Here is a 19,776-nt window from a genome sequence, read left to right as displayed (position 1 = left end):
TAAACCACCCTTTCTTTTCTGCTCCACCAGATTCCCCACTCAAGAACTGATTAATCATTTCTTTGGAGCTGAGATAATCATTTATAATAATTACATTATTGTCATCCCATGCTCCTTCACTTCCATTCTTTCTCGAAAAGCGAAATGCTTCTGTTTCTCTGGCAGGAAGACACTTTTTGAACTCTATGTACCTCTGACCCAGTTCTAAGACGGAACCCCATTTGCTCCCTCCCTTTCCTGAACCTAGAATTCAGCTTTGGACAAATTAAGGGACTTTTCTGCCCTGAACCACGCTCCAAAGCCTTCCCCGCACTTCGTTGGCCTCCCGCTTCTCAGCTTTTTTATACGGGCCCCCTTTCTCTGCGGCCTCCTCCTGCCACCCCACCCCGCAGTCTCTCCTCCCACTAGTTTTCTCGGCTTCCTCCCTCCCTCCCTCTCCGCTCCTTTTTTTTCTCCACCTCCTCAATACCAGCCGCCCCTCGGCCTGAACATGCAAGCCTCGCCGCCATTGGCCAAGCAGCCTCATCCTTTCCATGCGGGATGCGCGGATTGGGTGAGCCGAGGCTTGTCGCCTTGCCCGTTGTGAGAGTGTAGAGAGGGGACGGGGAGAGGGAGGGCCTTTTTTCCTCCTCCCCCTCTCTCTCCCTCGCTCTGTCTCTCTCTCTGGCAGTGTCCATGGCTCCTCCTGCCACGGAGAGGCGACGGGCTTAAGCCGAAGCCGGGCCGGCTGTGGGTGACTCCCTTGAGAGAGACCTTCTTGGGGGGGCTGGGGAGGGGTGGGAGGGAAAAGCGCGAGCTCCAGAGCAGGGGGAAGGGGGTCACTAGCGGCACGAGCATCCCCCTCGTTAACCGCCGGCGGCGGAGGAGAGACCCGGGCGGCAACGGAGGCATAGGAGGAGGCGCCTTCCTTTTCTCTGAGCGAGCTCCTCTGGGCCGGTCTCCTCAGCCAGGAAACCTTCCTTCCCCCTCTCCTCCTCCTCCTCCTCCTCCTCCCCCACCTCCCCTCCCCAAGTCTCGTTGCCGGAGGAGCGACCCCCTCTCCTCCCCCCGCCCGAACCGGCAAATGAACTCGGTCCGAGCCGCCAACAGGAGACCCAGGCGAGTGTCCAGGCCGCGCCCGGTGCAGCAGCCGCCGCCACCGCCGCCACCGCCTCCTCCTGTTCAGCCGCCTCAGCAACAGCAGCAGCAGCAGCAACCACTGCAACTGCCGCCGCCACCTCCACCTCCACCGCCGCCGGAGAGGAACAACAACAACGCCGTAGCTGCCGCCGCCGCAGCCGCTATCGCCGCTGGGGAACGGGGTAAGAGAAGGAGGGAGAGGGAGGGGCGGCAAGGACAAGGGCGGCAAAGGGGCGCGGGCAGAGGAGAGACGGCGAAGCGGGTGGGGTTCCTTTCCCCCCACCACCCCTTCTGCCAGCCCTAGATAGGCTCTCCCCGTTCCGCGGACCTGTTAGGGACATAGGCCGCGCTTTGTTTGGCTCGGGCCCTCCTTGAGCTTTGGATTGCCAATAAACTGTGGGTTCCTCTCAGGTACTTTTGGGTGGGGGGTGTTGAATAGAGAGCACAGAACCTCCTCTCGGTTCCCCCAAGGAAAGAGAAAAAGGGAGAGTAAGAGGACGAAGAGGCCCGGGTCCTTTTCCCCGGCGGTTTATTTTAGCCGTGGGAGGCAAAAAGCTTCCCCCTGTGTCCGGGACACGGTGTGTGTATCCCAGTAACTTGTGTTGACACATTTCCTTTTATTCTCTTTAATCATCTCCTCCTCCTCCTCCTCCTCGGCGGCTCTCCTCCCTCCCCCCCCCCCCGGTTTTCTCTCTTTTTGTAATGGTGTCTCATGGAGACAAGAACTGCTCTCTCACCCCCTCCCCTTTCTCTTCCTCCCTCTCTCTCTCTCTCTCTCTCTCTCTCCTCCCTCGCCCTGCCCCAGTGTTTTTGCTGCGCAGTTTGCATGGCTTTGGTTACCCGGACCCCGAAGGAAAAAAAATGATCCGAGATAGGGAGGGATTCGGAGGGTGGCATGAAAGAAAGGAATTGCAGACCCCTCATCCCTACATAGGCGGCGTTTTTGTCGGGGTAGATCATCGGCCATTTATTTATCTGCTTCCTTCTCTTTCCCCTTCTCGCCCTCTTCAGTCTGTCGCACCACTCTCACACACTGGCCTAAATAAAAACCCACAAATATTCGTTCCTGGTGTCAGGCTGCTGCGGGTGGCGGTAGAGAAGCCTTCGTCGTTTTTCCGCGCGTGTGAGGGTTTCAGTTCCCTGCTTGTCGGTCGGGGCCTAGCATAAAAATATTAAGATCGCGACCAATTAGACAAGCACCATTGTTTGGAAGAATTGGAAACGTAATCATGAAAGGGATTCCGGTTTTCCTTCGTTCTCTAATAGAAGATTTACATGATCACCGGAAAAATGAAATAAAACCCAGATCTGGGTGTCTGGGGGCGGGGGAAAGTGTTGGAAAAGGAGGAGGAGGGCGATCATTTTCTCACTAGGCTGCGTAACTGTTGCCATATTAATTGGCTGGGTTTCTCTCCCAGTGTTGGTGTGCTGTCGTCGCAGGGTTATTTTCTAAAGGAGAAGAACGGGGGTGGGATCGTAGGAGACATTTTGCATGTATTATCCTTTGGGTTGGATTTTAATTTTTTATACACTGGGTGTCGCACCTTTCTCATGATAAAAGGAAAATGACCTATGAATTTGGTCGGTTAATAAAACACCTTTAGTTGTTGTTAGAAGAATGTCTTTTGTTTGAGTGTAAGAATAATTTACTAGGGATAAAATGCTAAATTTCAGAAGTACATGGTGATATAGTTTTTTTTTTAAAAAAAGATGTAAGTGAGGAATTGTTAACTCGGAACTTGTTCATAAAGAATCCCAGGATGCTTTTAATTCAGCTCTGTCTATTCCTCACATTCATCCAATCAAACAAGGATGTTGCAGGAACCAGATTATTTTTAGAAAATGTGGGTTTTTTTGCCTATAGAGTTTGTGTAAAACTTAAAAATAATTTTGATATCAATTACATAATTATTAATGTTCTAATGTATCATTTGAAACAAAATCACTTCCTTCTTTTGACTTTTTGCTTTTGGATTTATGTAATAGTTTCTAAATAGTTTAGCAAATTTTGGGAATAGTAACATTGCATTTCATTTGCTTACTGCTTGATTGAGAATTATAACATAAATGAAGTAGATACTAGATTTCAGAAGTAGCATTCAAGCAGTACCGATTAGCTCCTTCTGGAAATTATTTTTCCTGTAGCACATTAAAATTGGATAATATCCTTGTGTTTATGTCAAACATAAAAATTCATGCTGCAACTAAGAAAAAGGAGTACATCTAGTTAATCATAGCAGGTCAGATGAAGGAGATTTTATGAAGCTAGATCAATGATTAACACATAGAAGTGCTATACATTAAGACATTTAATTTATTGATTGAAAAAGTGTTAGAGTAGCGAATTTATAAAAATATAACTTTAAAGTGCTTCTTCAATAAGATGTTAATCTATTATCATTAAAAGCCTTTAGCTAATAGCATGCTTTCCCTAAGTTTTGATTTTCTGGTATTTTAAATTCTTACTTAAAATCTTTAAGGCTTTTGGCGTATGTATGTATGTATGTATGTATGTATGTATGTATGTATGTATTGATTGCTTTCTTGGTTGGTTGGTTGGTTGTCCATCTTGCAGTTCAGGCATGAATAAGATTCTTAATGAATGAGACGAGTTGTAAAAATGTTACAAATTCAGTTTGTTCCCTAAACCTGCTAAACAGAACACCTATCAAGGGAATGGTTGACAGGAATTTTAAGAGAAACCAACCAAGTGAAAGAGTAAATGTAAGATATAGTTATTAACATATAATAAGATAAAAAGTTAAATTACACCCCATGTAAAGAAATTAACAAATTTTAGATGTACATCATAGCCCAGAATCAATAATTTATTCATGAAAGTTTAAAAAGCTTGAATTTAGCCTGGTATTTGTGTCTAAAATTTAGATCTGTTTTTCAGTTTGTTCAGTCTGTTACATTAGCTTGGTTTGAATGTTCAAATGACAATTATAATTTCATCATATAAATAATTTAGTTGATAGGATTGGAATGAAAGTATTCTTTGCTCAAAGCATTGTAAATATGGTGATGTTTTAGATTGGGGATGAACATATTCAATCTTGGTAACTTGCAGATATATATAAAAATGAAGCTATGTGTAAATCTTGAGCATTGTCCAAAGCATAGGTGAATTATATAGTACTGAATTGATGGTTCTGATTTTTGCTTATTTATTCCAAATTTATTGCTATCTTCCAAATATCCTGAACCAGTTATTTTGAAATAAGGAATAATGATAATAGAGAAGTAGTTTTTTTAAAATCGAGATAAATGTAAAAAAGTTGCTTTGATGGTACTTTGAAGAGTTTTATTTTAGAGATTTAGAGTGCTAAATAAGCAACAGTTGTTCAATTTCACAAAAGAATACCCATACAACCCAATTTCTCTAAAACTACCATGTTTTCCCGAAAATAAGCCCCTGTCTTATATTTTTTTGAACCCTGAAATAAGTGCTTGGCCTTATTGCCATGCACTCCAAAGCCCGATTGGGCTTATTATCAGGGGATGTCTTATTTTGGGGGAAACGGTATTAAAAAATAATAGTTACTTTTGTTAGCTTCTGGACAATATTTTTATTGATTTATTTATCTTTTAATATAAATTATGTGTAGCCAATCAAAAACAGTACTGCTAAAGAAGTGTTGGCTGATGACCGCCATGTTTCATTGCATGTTCTAGCATGCATTCTGATACTCATATCAATAGTTTTTATTTTAGTAAATAATATACATTCTGACACCTGTATCTGCACATGGAGCTCTTTAGCTCAGTTGTGGTGATAGTCAGAATAAAATCTGAATTGGTTTTTAATCAGCCATAAATACAGATTTTTAAAAATGTAGTTCATAAATAAATAGTATGTAAAGATAATTTATGTGAATTAGGTAGCTCAATATAGTCTTTGTATTAATATTAAATTTTTTTAGCTGAGTGCATTTTTTCATTTTTGCTTTTATGATACAGTATGGTTTATGTAGGTGACTATAGAACAATATGATAGAATTTGCTACAGATAAATTAGCATTTCATACATACGTGACAAATCAAAAGTGAATCCAGATTTAATTTATGCAAAAAGTTTCATATTCAATATGTGATGTATTTTCAGTATTAAAAATATTTCTGCAGATACTTACATAAGAATATATGCTGACAGGAGGGTGGAGCTCCAATACCTCTGATGGTGAATGATGTAGCCTTTGACTTTATACTAAGATATATTGGCAGTGGTACATAGGAAGAATCTCTTTCACAGTATACCAGATATGATGCTCATTTCACAATGCTAAAATAAAAGTGAAATAATTAGAAGACAGCTTCATAAAGCCAGATCTGTACACATTAAAAAGTATCTGCACTAACTAAAGTTTTAAGATTATTAATTCAGACAAAATGAATGCTATAATGAATTGTGTTTTTCATATTATCTAATAGTTATAATCACCTATTTGAGGGAGGAGACACTGCATATATGAATTCAATACAGTGACAATGTATTTTTCATAAGGTTTGATGTTATTTGTATATATTTGTCAGAATCGGTACTTAAAAATAAATTTCTGTTTGTGTCATCTATCCTTTCATGGAAAACAGATTTCCTGAATATATATTTTCCTGAAAGGGGACTCGAGACTCCAGGCATGGGATAAAAAAGTTAGAATTAAGCAGTATTTTTAACAAGTTCTGTCTGCCTGCCTGCCTGCCTGCCTGCCTGCCTGCCTGCCTCTCTCTCTCTCTCTCACACACACACACACATAGACAGACAGACAGACAGACAGACAGACAGACAGACAGACAGACAGACAGACACAGTAATTAAAATGGAAGTAAAAGCTGTGAAATAAAGCTTTGGTTGTATATATTTTATATGTACTGTACATGAATCTAGAAAAATAGGCTTTTTAACAAAATAATTTGTGAAACTCAGATACATTTCTGTTTTTAGATGCTTTGTGAAACTAGCTGGCAGAAAGGTTAGTAATGTCTGTTATATTTTTAGCTTTATGCCAGTCTAGTAGATGCTATGTAATCATCTATGCATTTCAATTCCTTGTTCTCATTAAAAAAACAACATTCAAATATCTCAAATACTTATGAGATCAGTGAATGTTTTATTAATTGTTGCAGAATAATTGTTGCTGAATTGTTTTACTAATTATTCCTTGAGTTACTTCACATTATTTTAATATAGACATAAATTGAATATATAGAAGTGAACTGAAATTTATAGAATGATCTGTTTTCATATATGCATTTCATTCACTCAAGGGCCTACCTATCTGTTTCTAGCACTAGCTCTAAATCCTATGTTCTGATAATCTTAAGTACCTGTACTAGATTTGGAATGAGTATTGAATGTGATATATTTACCGACTGCTATCTATTCTCTGCCTACATGGACTATTAAATGCACTGCTTTTCAATGGCTTGTGATTGTCATAATTTTATGAATGTAATAGTTGAATATTAATGTATCTTATGACATTGAGGCATCTCTTAAGCCATATAGGCTGTATAGTGACCATAGACATATAAACACACAAATATATGTATTTGGCTTCAGATAATGAAATTTTCCATCCCTGTATTCCACAATGATATAGTTACTTTTTCAGTTGATTTTGCACTTCAAGGATGGATAATACATAGCCTGATCATAATAGCCGTTTTTACATGTTTTTTAAAAATATTTGCTTAATTAGATAGACACAGTCTGTTTTGATTTATTTTTAAAAAAATCATACCTATTTAATTTAAACAATCATCTCTTGTAAATATAAATATCATCCAATATACAATTAGCACAATGAATAAATACAGGAATAAAAAAATAAAATGCAAGCTAGGCTCACACTTCATATTGAAACATAATGCAGTTTTTGGGTTCAGTTTAGTGTAGTATATAATATGTCACATGTGCTAGAATGATCTGTAAATATGCGACTTTGTATGTTGTACAACTTAGTCAATCATGTTTTATTCAATAAACCATACTCAAATAACTTACTGCTTAATGTAATTGTATACCTCCTTCTCCCAACAGATAGGGGAGAATTTTCTCTAATATAAAGATAAAGGAGAAATTACTGTTTCTGCTGAAATGTTGCCACTTTCTTAAGTGTATGTGTTGTTTGATGTGGAGTATCCATTATACCTGGTATGTTAGAAAATAAATGTTTAAAATGCAAGGTAAAGGTTTCCTCTATCAGGTAGTGAGGGCAGTGCTCATATCCGTTACTAAGCTGAAGAGCTAATGTTGTGCGAAGACTTTTCTGTGGTCATGTGGCAGCATGACTATACAACAAGGCACACAGAATGCTATTAGCTTCCCACCACAGTGGTACTTATTTATCTACTCACACTTGCATGCTTTCAAACTGTTAGATGGGCAGGAGCTGAGGCAAGCAAAAGGAGCATATCCTGTCACACAGTGCTTGGGTCTCGAACCTGGGCTGTCAGCTTTCCAACTGACCAGCTCAGCATCTTTAACCACAGTATTTTGATGTGGCAGATCATTTTTCCCAGTTTTTGTGGTTTGGGGTACCAAAAGTAATAAAAGACTTTTATTTATTTCATTTATATAAACATCTAGTTTATGAACCATAATCTCATGCAGCTTAACTACAGCAATAAAGACAGTAAAATCATAACTATCATAAAAACTCCCAGTATCACTGTAAAAAACACATTCCCAAATATCAACAAACAGCTTTACTGGGCTGCAGCCTCAGTGAATTCTACTCCAACATTGGGCTGGGCTTTCTAGAAAGCAAGGAGGGTAGGTACTTGCCAGATCACAGGTGGAAGGGTGTACCAAAGAGCAGGAGCAATTGTCAAGAAGGCACACTGCCTAGATACCACTGCCTCATCTACCACTAGATGACAACATTTAATGAAAGGGACCTGGAGTATGCCCATCATGTCTGACTTGCTAGGGCAAATACCTTGAGGGACGGGAGTCAAGAAAAACCTGCATTGTTCACTGAAAATCTTTCGTTTTTGCTTTCAACGAATTCTAGAATATATGTACATTTGGCTCACCTGAAACTGAGTGCCCAACAGCTATAGTTCTTCAGGGAAATTTTATGCCATTAGTGATGTTACAGTGGAACCTTCTAAACTTTCCAAAGAATGCCTTTCTTTCCCAGAAATTTGAAATTCATGTATCTTGCCCAATTTGTAATATATAAGGGTTCTTTATTAACCAGTTAAATTAATTGATCATAAAGTTTTAATAAAATGTGCTCTGAATTAGAAAATGAATATTTGATAAACTAATTTTAAAGATTATATGAATATGTTTTGTCTGCTTTTATTGCTTTTCTTAACTCTAGAGAGTAAAAGATAGAACTTTGGAAGAGAGTGTTGAAAAACATTTAGTACTTGAATTTGTGGTTTTTAAGAATGAACTCTTAAGCAATTGTTTTGACGTCATTACTTAAGGAGTCAAAGAAGTATGTACTGTATTTCTATTCCAGATGCTGTAAGAATACAGCAATATATAAAACCAACTAGGTCTCATAAACACAATATGAAGGCTTTACAGTATATGAAAAGAAAATCTGTTGCAGTGTAATAAAGTCTATTAACACCTTTTAATAATTATAATATAATATAGTATCTTAGTATCTGTTGAATACACTGAAATTTACTTCAGTTAATGTGTAGGATTGCAGATGGTGCTCATTCACAACAATTGCCTTTTAAAGAAACTCTTGGGTACTTGTTTGAAATATTGTACAACTTTTGCGTAGTCCTTCCAATTATGCATAGCTTGCATTGATTATAAGAAAGCTGAAAGAGTGTATGGAATGGAAGATACGTGATAGAAGCATAAATTATGCCCAATTTGGAATACACATAAAACTCTTTCCAACATATTCCAGAATGTAACAGATACATAGATAAGAATTTATTAGTAAATAAACACCTGCACAAGACATCTGTTTGATAAGCTTCTGGATATGCTACTGTTGTACCCCTGGGCCTTTGGCTCCATCTCTATGGTAAGACATAGAACAGCAAGTCTAGAAATGTAACTCCCATGAAACAAAAGGCTTTACCAAAGTAGCATTAAGAATGCTGATTCACATCAAGTAATACTTAAGTGGCCATTAGAATCCAAGATTAAGAGGGGTGTCAAAATAATGAAAGCAGTATTATAATGCAAGCCCCATGTCTTTTTTGTGTGCATTATATTGTAGACGCACCTCAAAACGTGGAACTGCTTTCATTGTTTTAACAAAAGTAGCAGAAGATTGTGGATACCACTATAAAAGGCTATTGATTTTCAGAGTAATATTTGCAGCAAGATTGCATAAATGAAACCCATGTTTTTCTTTACTAAATTTATCTAATTTTCCACAATCTGGTAACTTTCTAAAATGTTAACAAGGTTAGCTAAGGATAAACTTTAATATATATGAAAGGTACTGGATTTAGAAAGTTTGCCTCTGTTTATATCTTTGGGACCTTCATAAATACCTGTGCAGACCAAATTTAGGGATATATGAAACCATATATTTATAGTCTTCGTCACTTTCCCGTATTTTCCATTTCGTTTTTATTTTCATTTCCAGGGAAGAAAAAATTTAACATTTTAAAATGTAAACTGGTACTATGCTGGAATATTTGGATAGAAAGGAAAATGTATTCATGTGCTGATTTTGTGCATGTATACATACATACATACATGAATATGAATAAAAGTGATACAGGTGATATACCTCCATAAGCAATCTAGCTCATATCAAATGTAATAATGTGATAGATACATTAAAAATAAGCTGCGAGATTTGTATTGCCGTATTTTCCGGTGTATAAGATGACTGGGCATATAAGACGACCCCTGACTTTTCCTGTTAAAATATAGGGTTTGGGCTATACTCGCCATATAAGACTACCCCTCTTTCAATGTACACCAAATAAAAATTAAAAAACATCAACTGGCTCACCCACAATGTAAAAGCAGCTGTGCTAGACCAAAAATGGCCCCTGCAACAAGCAGGAACCTCATACAGCCACAAAAAGCCCAAAAAAACAACTTTCACACTTTACACACACACAACACAACACAACACAACAGGCTCACCCACAATGTAAAAGCAGCTGTGCTAGACCCAAAATGGCCCCTGCAACAAGCAGGAACCTCACACAGCCACAAAAAGCCCCAAAACCCAACTTTCACACTTTACACACACAAAATTCCACATACAGCTTTGTGAGATTTTGTGTGTTTGTGTAGTTAGAGTGAAACTACAGAAACACACTAAATCTCAGAAAGCTGCACAAATATTATTTTATTTTATTTTATTTTTATTTTTATATGAAAGCTAAATTTAAAACTTCCTAAACTTTAAATGGCTAAGTCTAAAAAAGAACAACTAAAAAAAAAACCCAATTAACTATTTTTTTTAAAGCTCCCAAAGGGGAAAAAAACTTAACCAATAGAACAGGGGTCTCCAACCTTGGCAACTTTAAGACTTGTAGACTTCAACTCCCAGAATTCCTCAGCCAGCTTTGCTTTGCTGGCTGAGGAATTCTGGGAGTTGAAGTCCACAACTCCCTGCCTGCTTGATTGCAGGCAGGAAGTGGCTTGCTGATGGAATGGATTCAGGCAAGCGAAGCAAGGCAAGCGTGCGACTAGCAGCTAAGGTAAGCAAGCTGGAGGGGGAAAACTTTTTTCCTTTTACATGGCTCTGGCGATCCAAGCTGAGTTGCCTGATTAGCAGGCAACTCAGCTGGGATCGTCAGAGCTTGGATCGCCAGAGCCATGTAAAAGGAAAAAAGTTCTTTTCCTTTACATGGCTTTGGCGATCCCAGCTGAGTTGCCTGATTAGCAGGCAACTCAGCTGATTAGCAGGCAACTCAGCTGGGATTGTCAGAGCTTGGATCGCCAGAGCCATTTAAGACTCATCAGAGCCTTTCGGGCTGGTCTGCCTGGTTACAGGAGAACAACACCCAGCGTATAAGACGACCCCCGACTTTTGAGAAGATTTTCATGTGTTAAAAAGTCGTCTTATACCCCGGAAAATACGGTAGTATTTAAGTATTTAATTTCCCACTCTCCTGACTAGTATAAATAGGATCACAATTTTGTTGGTCAAAATTATACAATGGAGAACATTAAGGTGGAATGCCAAGAGGCTCAGGAGGAACTATATAATTTGAGATTTCAGTGGTATTACTTGTTAACTATGTTGATTCAATATGTATTGCTTTTAAGTTAACAGTTGTATGAGAAATGAACTAAAACTTGGTTATCCAAATTATGATATTATAAATTTAGGTTATTACATTACTGACAATGTAATCCAAAATTAGGCTTTTTCATATTTTTATAGCTTTTGCATAATTCTTTATGCTACCTTTTATTGGGTCCCAACAGAATTATGTTTTGAAGTGGGTGGTGGATTGTTTGGAATAAAACTATATAATACTTTGAGTGGATCAGGGCTGACATATATCCAATAAAATTAACTTAGAAGCAGTAGTTGTTTAAAACTAGTTGCTAATTCTAGGTCTTTCTGAATAAAAAATGTACGCACCAAATTTCAATTAATTTTAACTCTTTAGAAACATTAACATGTCTGAAATGTTAACCAAGGCATCTTATGCTAAAAACGGAAATCTGCTTAAAGTTTCGAATTTTAATCAAGTAATTAAACTCTTTTATAGGTTTTTTGAACAAACTCTTAAAATAAACTATGTAAATGCAGTGGTGAAATCCAAATTTTTTTACTACCGGTTCTGTGGGCGTAGCTTGGTGGGCGTGGCAAGGGAAGGATACTGCAAAATCTCCACTCCTACCCCACTCCAGGGGGAAGGATATTGCGAAATCTCCATTCCCACCCCATTCTGGAGCCAACCAGAGGTGGTATTTGTCAGTTCTCTGAACTACTCAAAATTTCCACTACCCAGCCTTTTTTGAAGTAGGATTGGAGAAACATCAATGTTTGCTTGAAGTATTCCAGATACATTTTTAGCTTCCAACCCAATTCTTAAATTGATCTGAAACATAACTAAAATGAAAATAGTTAATCCTGTTTCATTTAAATATCCTTCTTGCCTTCAGTGTACTTGTGAGCATTGTACTGTGCATTTTCCTAGTATTGTGATTTTCATCACTTCTTGAGCAGCAGCGAGAAGAAGAAAGATATGGACTGATAGGCACCTGAAACAGCTTTATTCACTGTTAACAAACACATTATCTCTGTCACATTATCTCTCTTTTCAAGTGAAATAATGGAAAGTATTGATTCCTGTTGCTTTTGAAAGAGCTCCGTGGAGCTCCAGAAGACTTTGCGGTTTACAGTCCCCACATGTATGTATTTGTTTGTTTGTTTGTTTGTTAAATTTATTAGCTACCCATCTTACCTCAGAGTAACACGGAGGCTTACAATATTAAAATATAAAACTATATGAATAAAATTCTCCAAAAATATAAATATATTATTGAATATGAAGATTGTGATATCAACACATAGGGATAGCTGTGTGGCTATAGTGAATTAGCAAATTATTTGGGATTGCCAGCTGGCTGTTGTCAGCATTTCTGGAGGAGTTGGTGACTGCTGGGGTCCTCCATTCTCTACTTCCAGTTAAGTGCAAGTGTGGCCCAGCCATTACTGGCTTAAAGTCTCACAGGAGGGAAAAGGGAAAGGAAAGAATAAGTCTCTTCTTAGACTTATCAGTTAGAACATGCAGTATTTAATAAGCTTACATTGATTGATTTGATTTGATTTGATTTGATTTGATTTGATTGAAAGCTAAAGGGGGGTATGCAGTCACATTTTCCAACAAAGCTTTAGGATGAAATAAGCCTTATTTTATTGTCTTATAATGACTGCAACTATATAATGCCAAGACATTGATAAATAAAAAGGATGATGCTAGAGCTAACTTTGGTGCATTCCAGTTTCCAGTTGAAATATATTTAAAAGGAAATGTGTAAGAAGAGAGATACTCCTAAACATATTGATGCCCATGGTACAGGTAGTCTTCCACTTACAACAGTTCATTTAGTGACTGTTCAAAGTTACAACAGTACTGAAAAAAGTGACATGACCATTTTTCACACTTACGACCATTGCAAGCGTCCCCATGGTTACATGATCAAATTTCAGATTTCAGACTTCAGAAGTCGAGAACTACAATATGCCAATAGCACTATATATTCACAATGGATGACTACATACAAGAACGGCTTCCATATCTATCTGTCTGTCTGTCTATATCTATTGCAAATTTAAACATTCTGAGTATGATTGCATGGGGAAAATAATTAAAGAACTGAGTTTAGAAATATGAAAATATTAAATCTTTATTATACATCAGTCAGTGCAATGAAAGGGATGTAAGAAAGTAGTGTTTTTAGTGGATTTTTTCTTTTTTTCTGTTAGGTCATTTATGTTTAAATAATAAAATATATTAGTGGAATTGGCATTCAGCTCAAGAGTTTTAAAAAACTTTAAAACCCTTTCTTTGTTTTGTGTTAAAAATAAATCAGTATATTCTGCTTTTTTAGATTAATCCTTCCTCAGTAATATAATGAGCAGTAACTACAATTTTTTGAATTTCTCTGTCTAATTACTGATATATCTTTACATTAACTTTTAAATTTTTCTCCTTTTTTAAAAACAGTTTTTATATAAAATGGTTTATTAAAAAAAGAAGAAAAGGGAAATAATATTTTAAAACTATAACTGATTTAGAAACCATACTGTTGGAACAAGCAAATTTTAAAACTTTATACAATTTCTAAAAAGCTTAATGACAGATAAAGGACAGATTCTAGCTTGATTGTGTAGAATTGGCCTATTGTTTAGATAGGTGCTACCATGTTTCCCCAAAAATAAGACATGTCCTGAAAATAAGGCCAAGCTTTATTTTTGGGGTGGGCCTAAATATACGCCCTCCCCCGAAAATAAGCCCGCCTCTCAGCCACACACATAAGCACACATACACAGGTCCCTAACCCCCCCCAACTCTCCCAAGGCAGCCGCATCCCTGCAAACGCCTGCACCCCCACCCCTTTTGCCGCCCGTGGCACCAACCATAAACCTCGAGCTCCTGCTCCATGGTAGCGGCCCGCCCGCTCTCTCCCCCGCACTCAGGTGCTGCGTCCACATAGCCTGCGCTATGGTTTGGAAGCCGCAGAGGCAGAGTTTGGTGGAGAGAAAGAAAGACTTCTGCTGCTTCTGCTGCTTTCTTGCATGCAGCCAAAAGCAGAAACAGCAGAAGTCTTTCTTTCTCTCCCCCACACTCTGCCTCTGCCGCAGCCAGGGCAGCGGCCGCTCTGGGAGTGTGCTTCCCACCTTATGGTGACGGTGGCCTGAGGCCTCTCCTTTCCCCCTGCTCTTCTCTGCTCTGATGGCTGCATGCAAGGAAAGCAGCAGAAGTCAAACTCTGCCTTCCAAACCCCAGCCAGGGCAGCGGCCCCTCTGGGAGTGTGCCTCCCACTCTATGATGACGGCTGGAGCTGGAGCCTGCAGGGAGAGCTGGGCCAGGCTGTGGCTTCTGCTCGGGTGCCAGCAGCATTGGCTATGAGCTCAAGGACCTGGTGTTCACCGGCTTCCCCCACATTGACATGGTGAGGCCTGGGAGGCACGCGAGCGGGGTGGGGTGGGGACAGGCACTCATGCAGTTTGGTGTTAAGTTCTACACATACACCTCATGGGAGGGGAGGGGCTTGATGGCGGCGCACGAAGGGAACCTCTCTCTGCCGGACTCCTGGTTGTGAGTGCGCAGGCTGCCCGGGCCTCCTGCACCTCCAAAATAATAAGACCCCTCTGATAATAAGGCCATGCCCTTATTTCGGGGTTCAAAATAAGACCCTGTCTTTTTTTCAGGGAAACATGGTATGTACTCTACCAAAATATAATTCAGTATTTTTTCCTAATCATAAACAAATTAAATTTAATGTAACTTCCAAAATTAATTTATAACATTTTGCCCCCATATCTTCAAAATTTGTGACAATTTTACTGATACTTAAAATATGCAATATCAATATTAAAAGCAATTGAGAGGAATAATACATCAGTTCATTCTTTAATGAAGATTTTGTAAAATGGCTGAATATAAAATATTGCCATGGAACGAGAGCAAAACACTGGAATGTGTCACTTTTAATTTTTCAAGCCTTTTCCTAGTTTTTGAAAATTACACCATTTGAAATTTCTAGTTTGGATGGTGCTAGGTTAGAAAATGATACAGGAACAGCTAGGGAAATGTGGGCAGTGCAGGTTTCTGGACTGTATGCAGTTTGGTAAATTTAAGATGCTAGTCTTATATGATCAATCAGTCTATTTATATAATGCAGGTAATCCTTATCAGCCACTTGTTCAGTGACTAAGGTTGCAGTGGGCTGTATGAGAGATACTCATGGCCAGTCTTCAAAGTTCCAGGTGTTGCAGCAACTCTACAGACACTTGATTGTGATTTTGGCACTTACGATGGTTGCAGTCATGTGATCACTATTTGCCATATTCCCTGCCAGCTTCGCACAAGCAAAGTCAATTGCCATTGTAACCCAAGGACCCATTTCTCTATGCTCCATTGTGTCTTTAACATTCGTGTATTCTGTTTAACAATACCAAGTTTGAGCCTATGTGATTTGCAGAAAGTAGCTTTATCTGCCTTTTTCTACGATTAATAAAAATTCTGTATGCACTAATTGCCAGGGGCTGAATTTGATTATTGTCAGAATTGATCCATTTAAGGACTTTTTCATTTTACCTGTCTTCAATAAGACGCAATAAGTCTTCAATAAGACTTCAATAATTCAACGCACTGTAAGTCGCCCTGAGTCTCCAGAAAAGGGCGGCATATAAATTAAAGCAACAAAAAACAAACAAACAAACAAACAAACAAACAAAAAAACTAGTGGTAGATTGGTATTATCCCTTTTCCTTAAGAGAGAAATCTAAAATCTTTGGAACTTGCTGTTAAATGCAGCACATTCTCAGTAGAGCATACGTGGAAAATAACTCTTCAGTTATTTAATAGGTTTTAAGTTTGCATAAATTATAGAAGTGTGGTTAAATAATTTAATACTTTTCTTGAAGTCTTAAAGAGCAGTGTGGTGGCCTAGTGATGGAGATGCTTGCTCCCACTTAGAAAGTTGAGAGTTCAATGCTAAGTAGCAGCAGATGCTTCTCTTCTAGGGCACAATGAAAAAAAGATGCTGCGAACTCCACATGGTATCGGGAAGGGCCACCAGCCAATAAATGCTCAGCTCCATCCAGTCACCCTGACCATACCCTGAATTAAGGGATTACAGCAGAGGTGAAATGTTCCCAGTTCGGACCGGCTCAGGTGAGTAGGTAGCGATGATGGCCGGTGGTTCGGAGAACCGGTAGCAATGGCAGCTGGAGGCTCCGCCCATCCGCCCCATTCCATGGAGTCGGGGAATGCACCATTCCCCAACTCCTACTGCTCACCTTTCTCCCGCGACTGGCTGTCAGAGAAGGCAAGTGCCTAAAAGGTACCGGAGTCGCTCACTCTCCTTCTTGAATGAGCCGCTCTGATCCACGCGCCGGCTGCGCAAGTGCACACCGTTTATTTAATTCAGCAGTAAATTGGGTGTGCGCTTATGCAGCCGGCACATGGACCAGAGCAGCTCATTCAAGAAGAAGAGTGAGCGACTCCAGTATCTTTTGGGCACTTGCCTTCCCTGACGGCCAGCTTTGGGAGAAAGGTGAGCAGTAGGAGTTGGGGAATGGTGCATTCCCGGACTCCGGGGAATGGGGCGGGTGGGCGGAGCCGCGGGAGAAAGGTAAGGACACGGCGGCAGAATAGAAATTTAAAAAGTTTTCCTGCGGGGTTCTGTGGGTGTGGCTTGGTGGGAGGAGGTCTTGTGACTGAGTGGGCATGGCTGTGAGTGACATCGAGTTGGCCATGCCCACTCAGTCACAGCACACACACACACACACCAAGCCACGCCCACAGAACCGGTAGGGAAAATTTTTAGATTTCACCCCTGGATTACAGGATTGTAAAAAAGGAATTTTTGAAGACTTGAAAAGTGTTATTAGCGATATTACTACTGATGCACCATATTAAATCCTAATTAAGAAACATTGGTCCATTTATGTTGCTGTAAATTAGAATACCTTTTAGGGCTATGATGGCGAACCTATGGCATGCGTGCCAGAGGTGGCACACAGAGCCCTCTCTGTGGGCAGGTGCGCCGCCTCCAGCTGCTCTTCTGGTTTCCGGCACGTGCATGCACACTGGCCAGCTGGTCTTTGTGTGCGCCGGAGTACTGGAAACTAGAAGACCAGCTGGCCGTGTGCATTCGCGCACTGGAAACCAGAAGAGCAGCTGGTCTTCCAGTTTCCGGCGCTGCATTTGTTCCGGTCTAGGCACTTAGTGCCGAAAAGGTTCACCATCACTGTTTTAGGGGGTACTTCAGAGTAAAGATTTAACTATCAATCTCTTCAATTTCTTCCATCAGTTCTTCCATCTAATATTTGTTGGCATCTCCTTAAGCCAGTTGTGTATGGCTGCCCTCCACAGCTACCACTTGATTCTGTGAAAAGACATAGTTGGTTTAAGGATTTGGAAGGATGCGTTAAGTGTACACCCATGTGCACTCCAAAGCACCTTTTCCTCCTTTGAATCCAAAGTCCAGTACAGTCCTAGTATTTTGAGTAATTAGAGCGATGCAACACTTTGCTGCTTTAAAAAACAGTGTTAGTTTAAAACAGTAACAACAGCACTGGATATATATAGAATGAACAAAATTGTTTTGAGTTTAAAAAGCCCTTTCTGATGTTCCCCACTTAAGAAGAATGCAATATTCTTCTTGAGTTTTGACCCAAATTTGAAACAAAATGAAATTTCATTTTATATTGTTTCAAAGGTTTCACTATTCAGATATTGATGTTGTTTTCCTTCAAGCCGCAGTAATTTAAAGCCAATAATGAAGATTCCTGCAGCTTCAGAGCTGCAGGAATGAGCTTTTTTTTTTTTTTTTTAATGTGGCTGGAGTTTATTGAAGGGAGAAAGGAGTAGTGCGATTTGGGAATAATTTGTTATGTATATATTGCTGCCAACTAGTAGGTAGGGCTAACTGCTGTTTTTTAATTCTGAAAAAGAGTTCATGCTTTCCTTTTCAAAGAGGTTGCCAAAAGCAAAAGTTGGTATATGCATTATTAAGAACCCAGCCAAAGCCACAGAAATGTGTTTTACTGAGGTGGTGCTGGTTAATTGTAGGTATTAAGACTGTTAAATTGGAAAAAAAATTGTTGTTGTTGTTTTTGCTGAAATTTTAGTTATGCAAACAAGTTGCAAAAAAGGCCTATTTAGCTGTTGCTTTTATTTATTATAAAAAATTCCTAACAGTTGTTTTTTAAAGAAAACCATTATCTGCTATAGTTTGGGAGAGGGGTTATTAATATTGAACATAAATTACTTTACTGGTAACTTTTAGGCCATTGTCTGACCTGATTATTTAATGATTTAATATATTGGTGTACCTATCACTGGCTTGAAAAAATTAGAAGTGAAAGGATGAGGTACAAATATTATTTTCCACTCAGAGTTGGAGTTTAACAACTATATTGAATATTTTGCATAATATGATCATTATTCTGTATTTATATATTTAACAAGCTGCTGCTTTACTTTTTAATCTACATATTGATATTGTGGAACTGCATTAAAAATAATTGATACATGACATAGGCATTGGAAATTTCCTGTCGTGATGAATTTCTAGCATACATATACAGTAGCATTTGTCTAATATTTTAAATCTACACTATTGGTATTAAGTGTATTATTAATTTCTCTCTGCCATTATAGAATCGGATATGGGAGGGCAATGCCGTTCATCATCAGGCCTTGTCCTGTAAAATGTTTAGATAGTCAGTATCATGAGTAGCTCAAACTGTACAGCATATTGGCTAGATTGTTCTCGTTTTCTGTTTCTATTTTCTATTTCTTGCTTAGAGAAATGTACAGAATTGGGGCTGGAATTTTCATTGTTTATGATGTGGTCGCTAGGTGAAACATCACATGATCAAATGGCATAGCAGTAGCAACTTGGTAGGTCATTAGACTAGGACTATGCTATTGTTAGATGAGGGTCTCATGCAGTGGTGGGTTGCTCCCGGTTCGCACCGGTTCTCAAGAACCGGTAGTAAAAATTTGTAGTAGTTTGGAGAACCAGTAATAACATTGGCTGGCCATGCCCTGAACCGGTCCCCGGCCTGGTTGCCGCTTGTTTACCCTACCCACCTCATCAGAGGCTTTTTTTTTTAACTTTAAAAGCATTTTTTCTACAACCTCTTTGGCCAAAAAAATGCTTTTAAAAGTTAAAAAAAAAAGCCTCTGATGATTGCGTGGCTCAGCTGAGATCGTCAGAGGCTTTTAAAAGCATTTTTTTCTGCAACCTCTTAAGGTTGTAGAAAAAATGCTTTTAAAAGTTAAAAAAAAAAAGTTGGCCACGCCCACCCAGTCACATTACCCCCACCAAGCCACGCCAACAAAATAAGCCACACCCATAGAACCGGTAGTAAAAAATTTTAGAACCCATCTCTGGTCTCTTGCTTTTCTGACCCGCTGTGCTTGCCTCCACTATGACTCTCCCCACATTCACCTATCTCCGCCAATCTCTGCTCTTTTGGCCACCTGAACTCTGCTGCCCTG

The 19,776-nt window shown here is 39.2% G+C and overlaps 1 protein-coding gene across 8 annotated transcripts in view; it reads left to right on the top strand.

Annotated features, from left to right (window-relative positions):
• The first annotated feature begins 567 nt into the window (after window positions 1-567).
• FBXO11 (F-box protein 11) overlaps window positions 568-19,776 on the top strand; it is a 75,881-nt gene continuing 56,672 nt past the window's right edge. For 2 of the 8 annotated variants that reach the window (XM_034427437.3, XM_034427439.3), the window contains exon 1: window positions 591-1,301. In XM_034427437.3, coding sequence (XP_034283328.1) covers window positions 1,064-1,301 — 238 coding nt within the window. In that variant the 5' untranslated portion in view covers window positions 591-1,063. Of the gene's footprint in view, window positions 1,302-16,266; window positions 16,438-19,776 lie in introns of those variants that run through there. The other 6 variants (XM_087883286.1, XM_060692568.2, XM_087883287.1 and 3 more) reach the window with 4 other exon arrangements.

The sequence above is a fragment of the Pantherophis guttatus genome, chromosome 1 (genome assembly GCF_059756535.1).
Source record: "Pantherophis guttatus breed Tessera chromosome 1, ASM5975653v1, whole genome shotgun sequence".
NCBI classification, from domain to species: domain Eukaryota; kingdom Metazoa; phylum Chordata; class Lepidosauria; order Squamata; family Colubridae; genus Pantherophis; species Pantherophis guttatus.
Note: the sequence above shows the minus strand (reverse complement) of the source record. Positions and strands in the feature narration are given on the sequence as shown.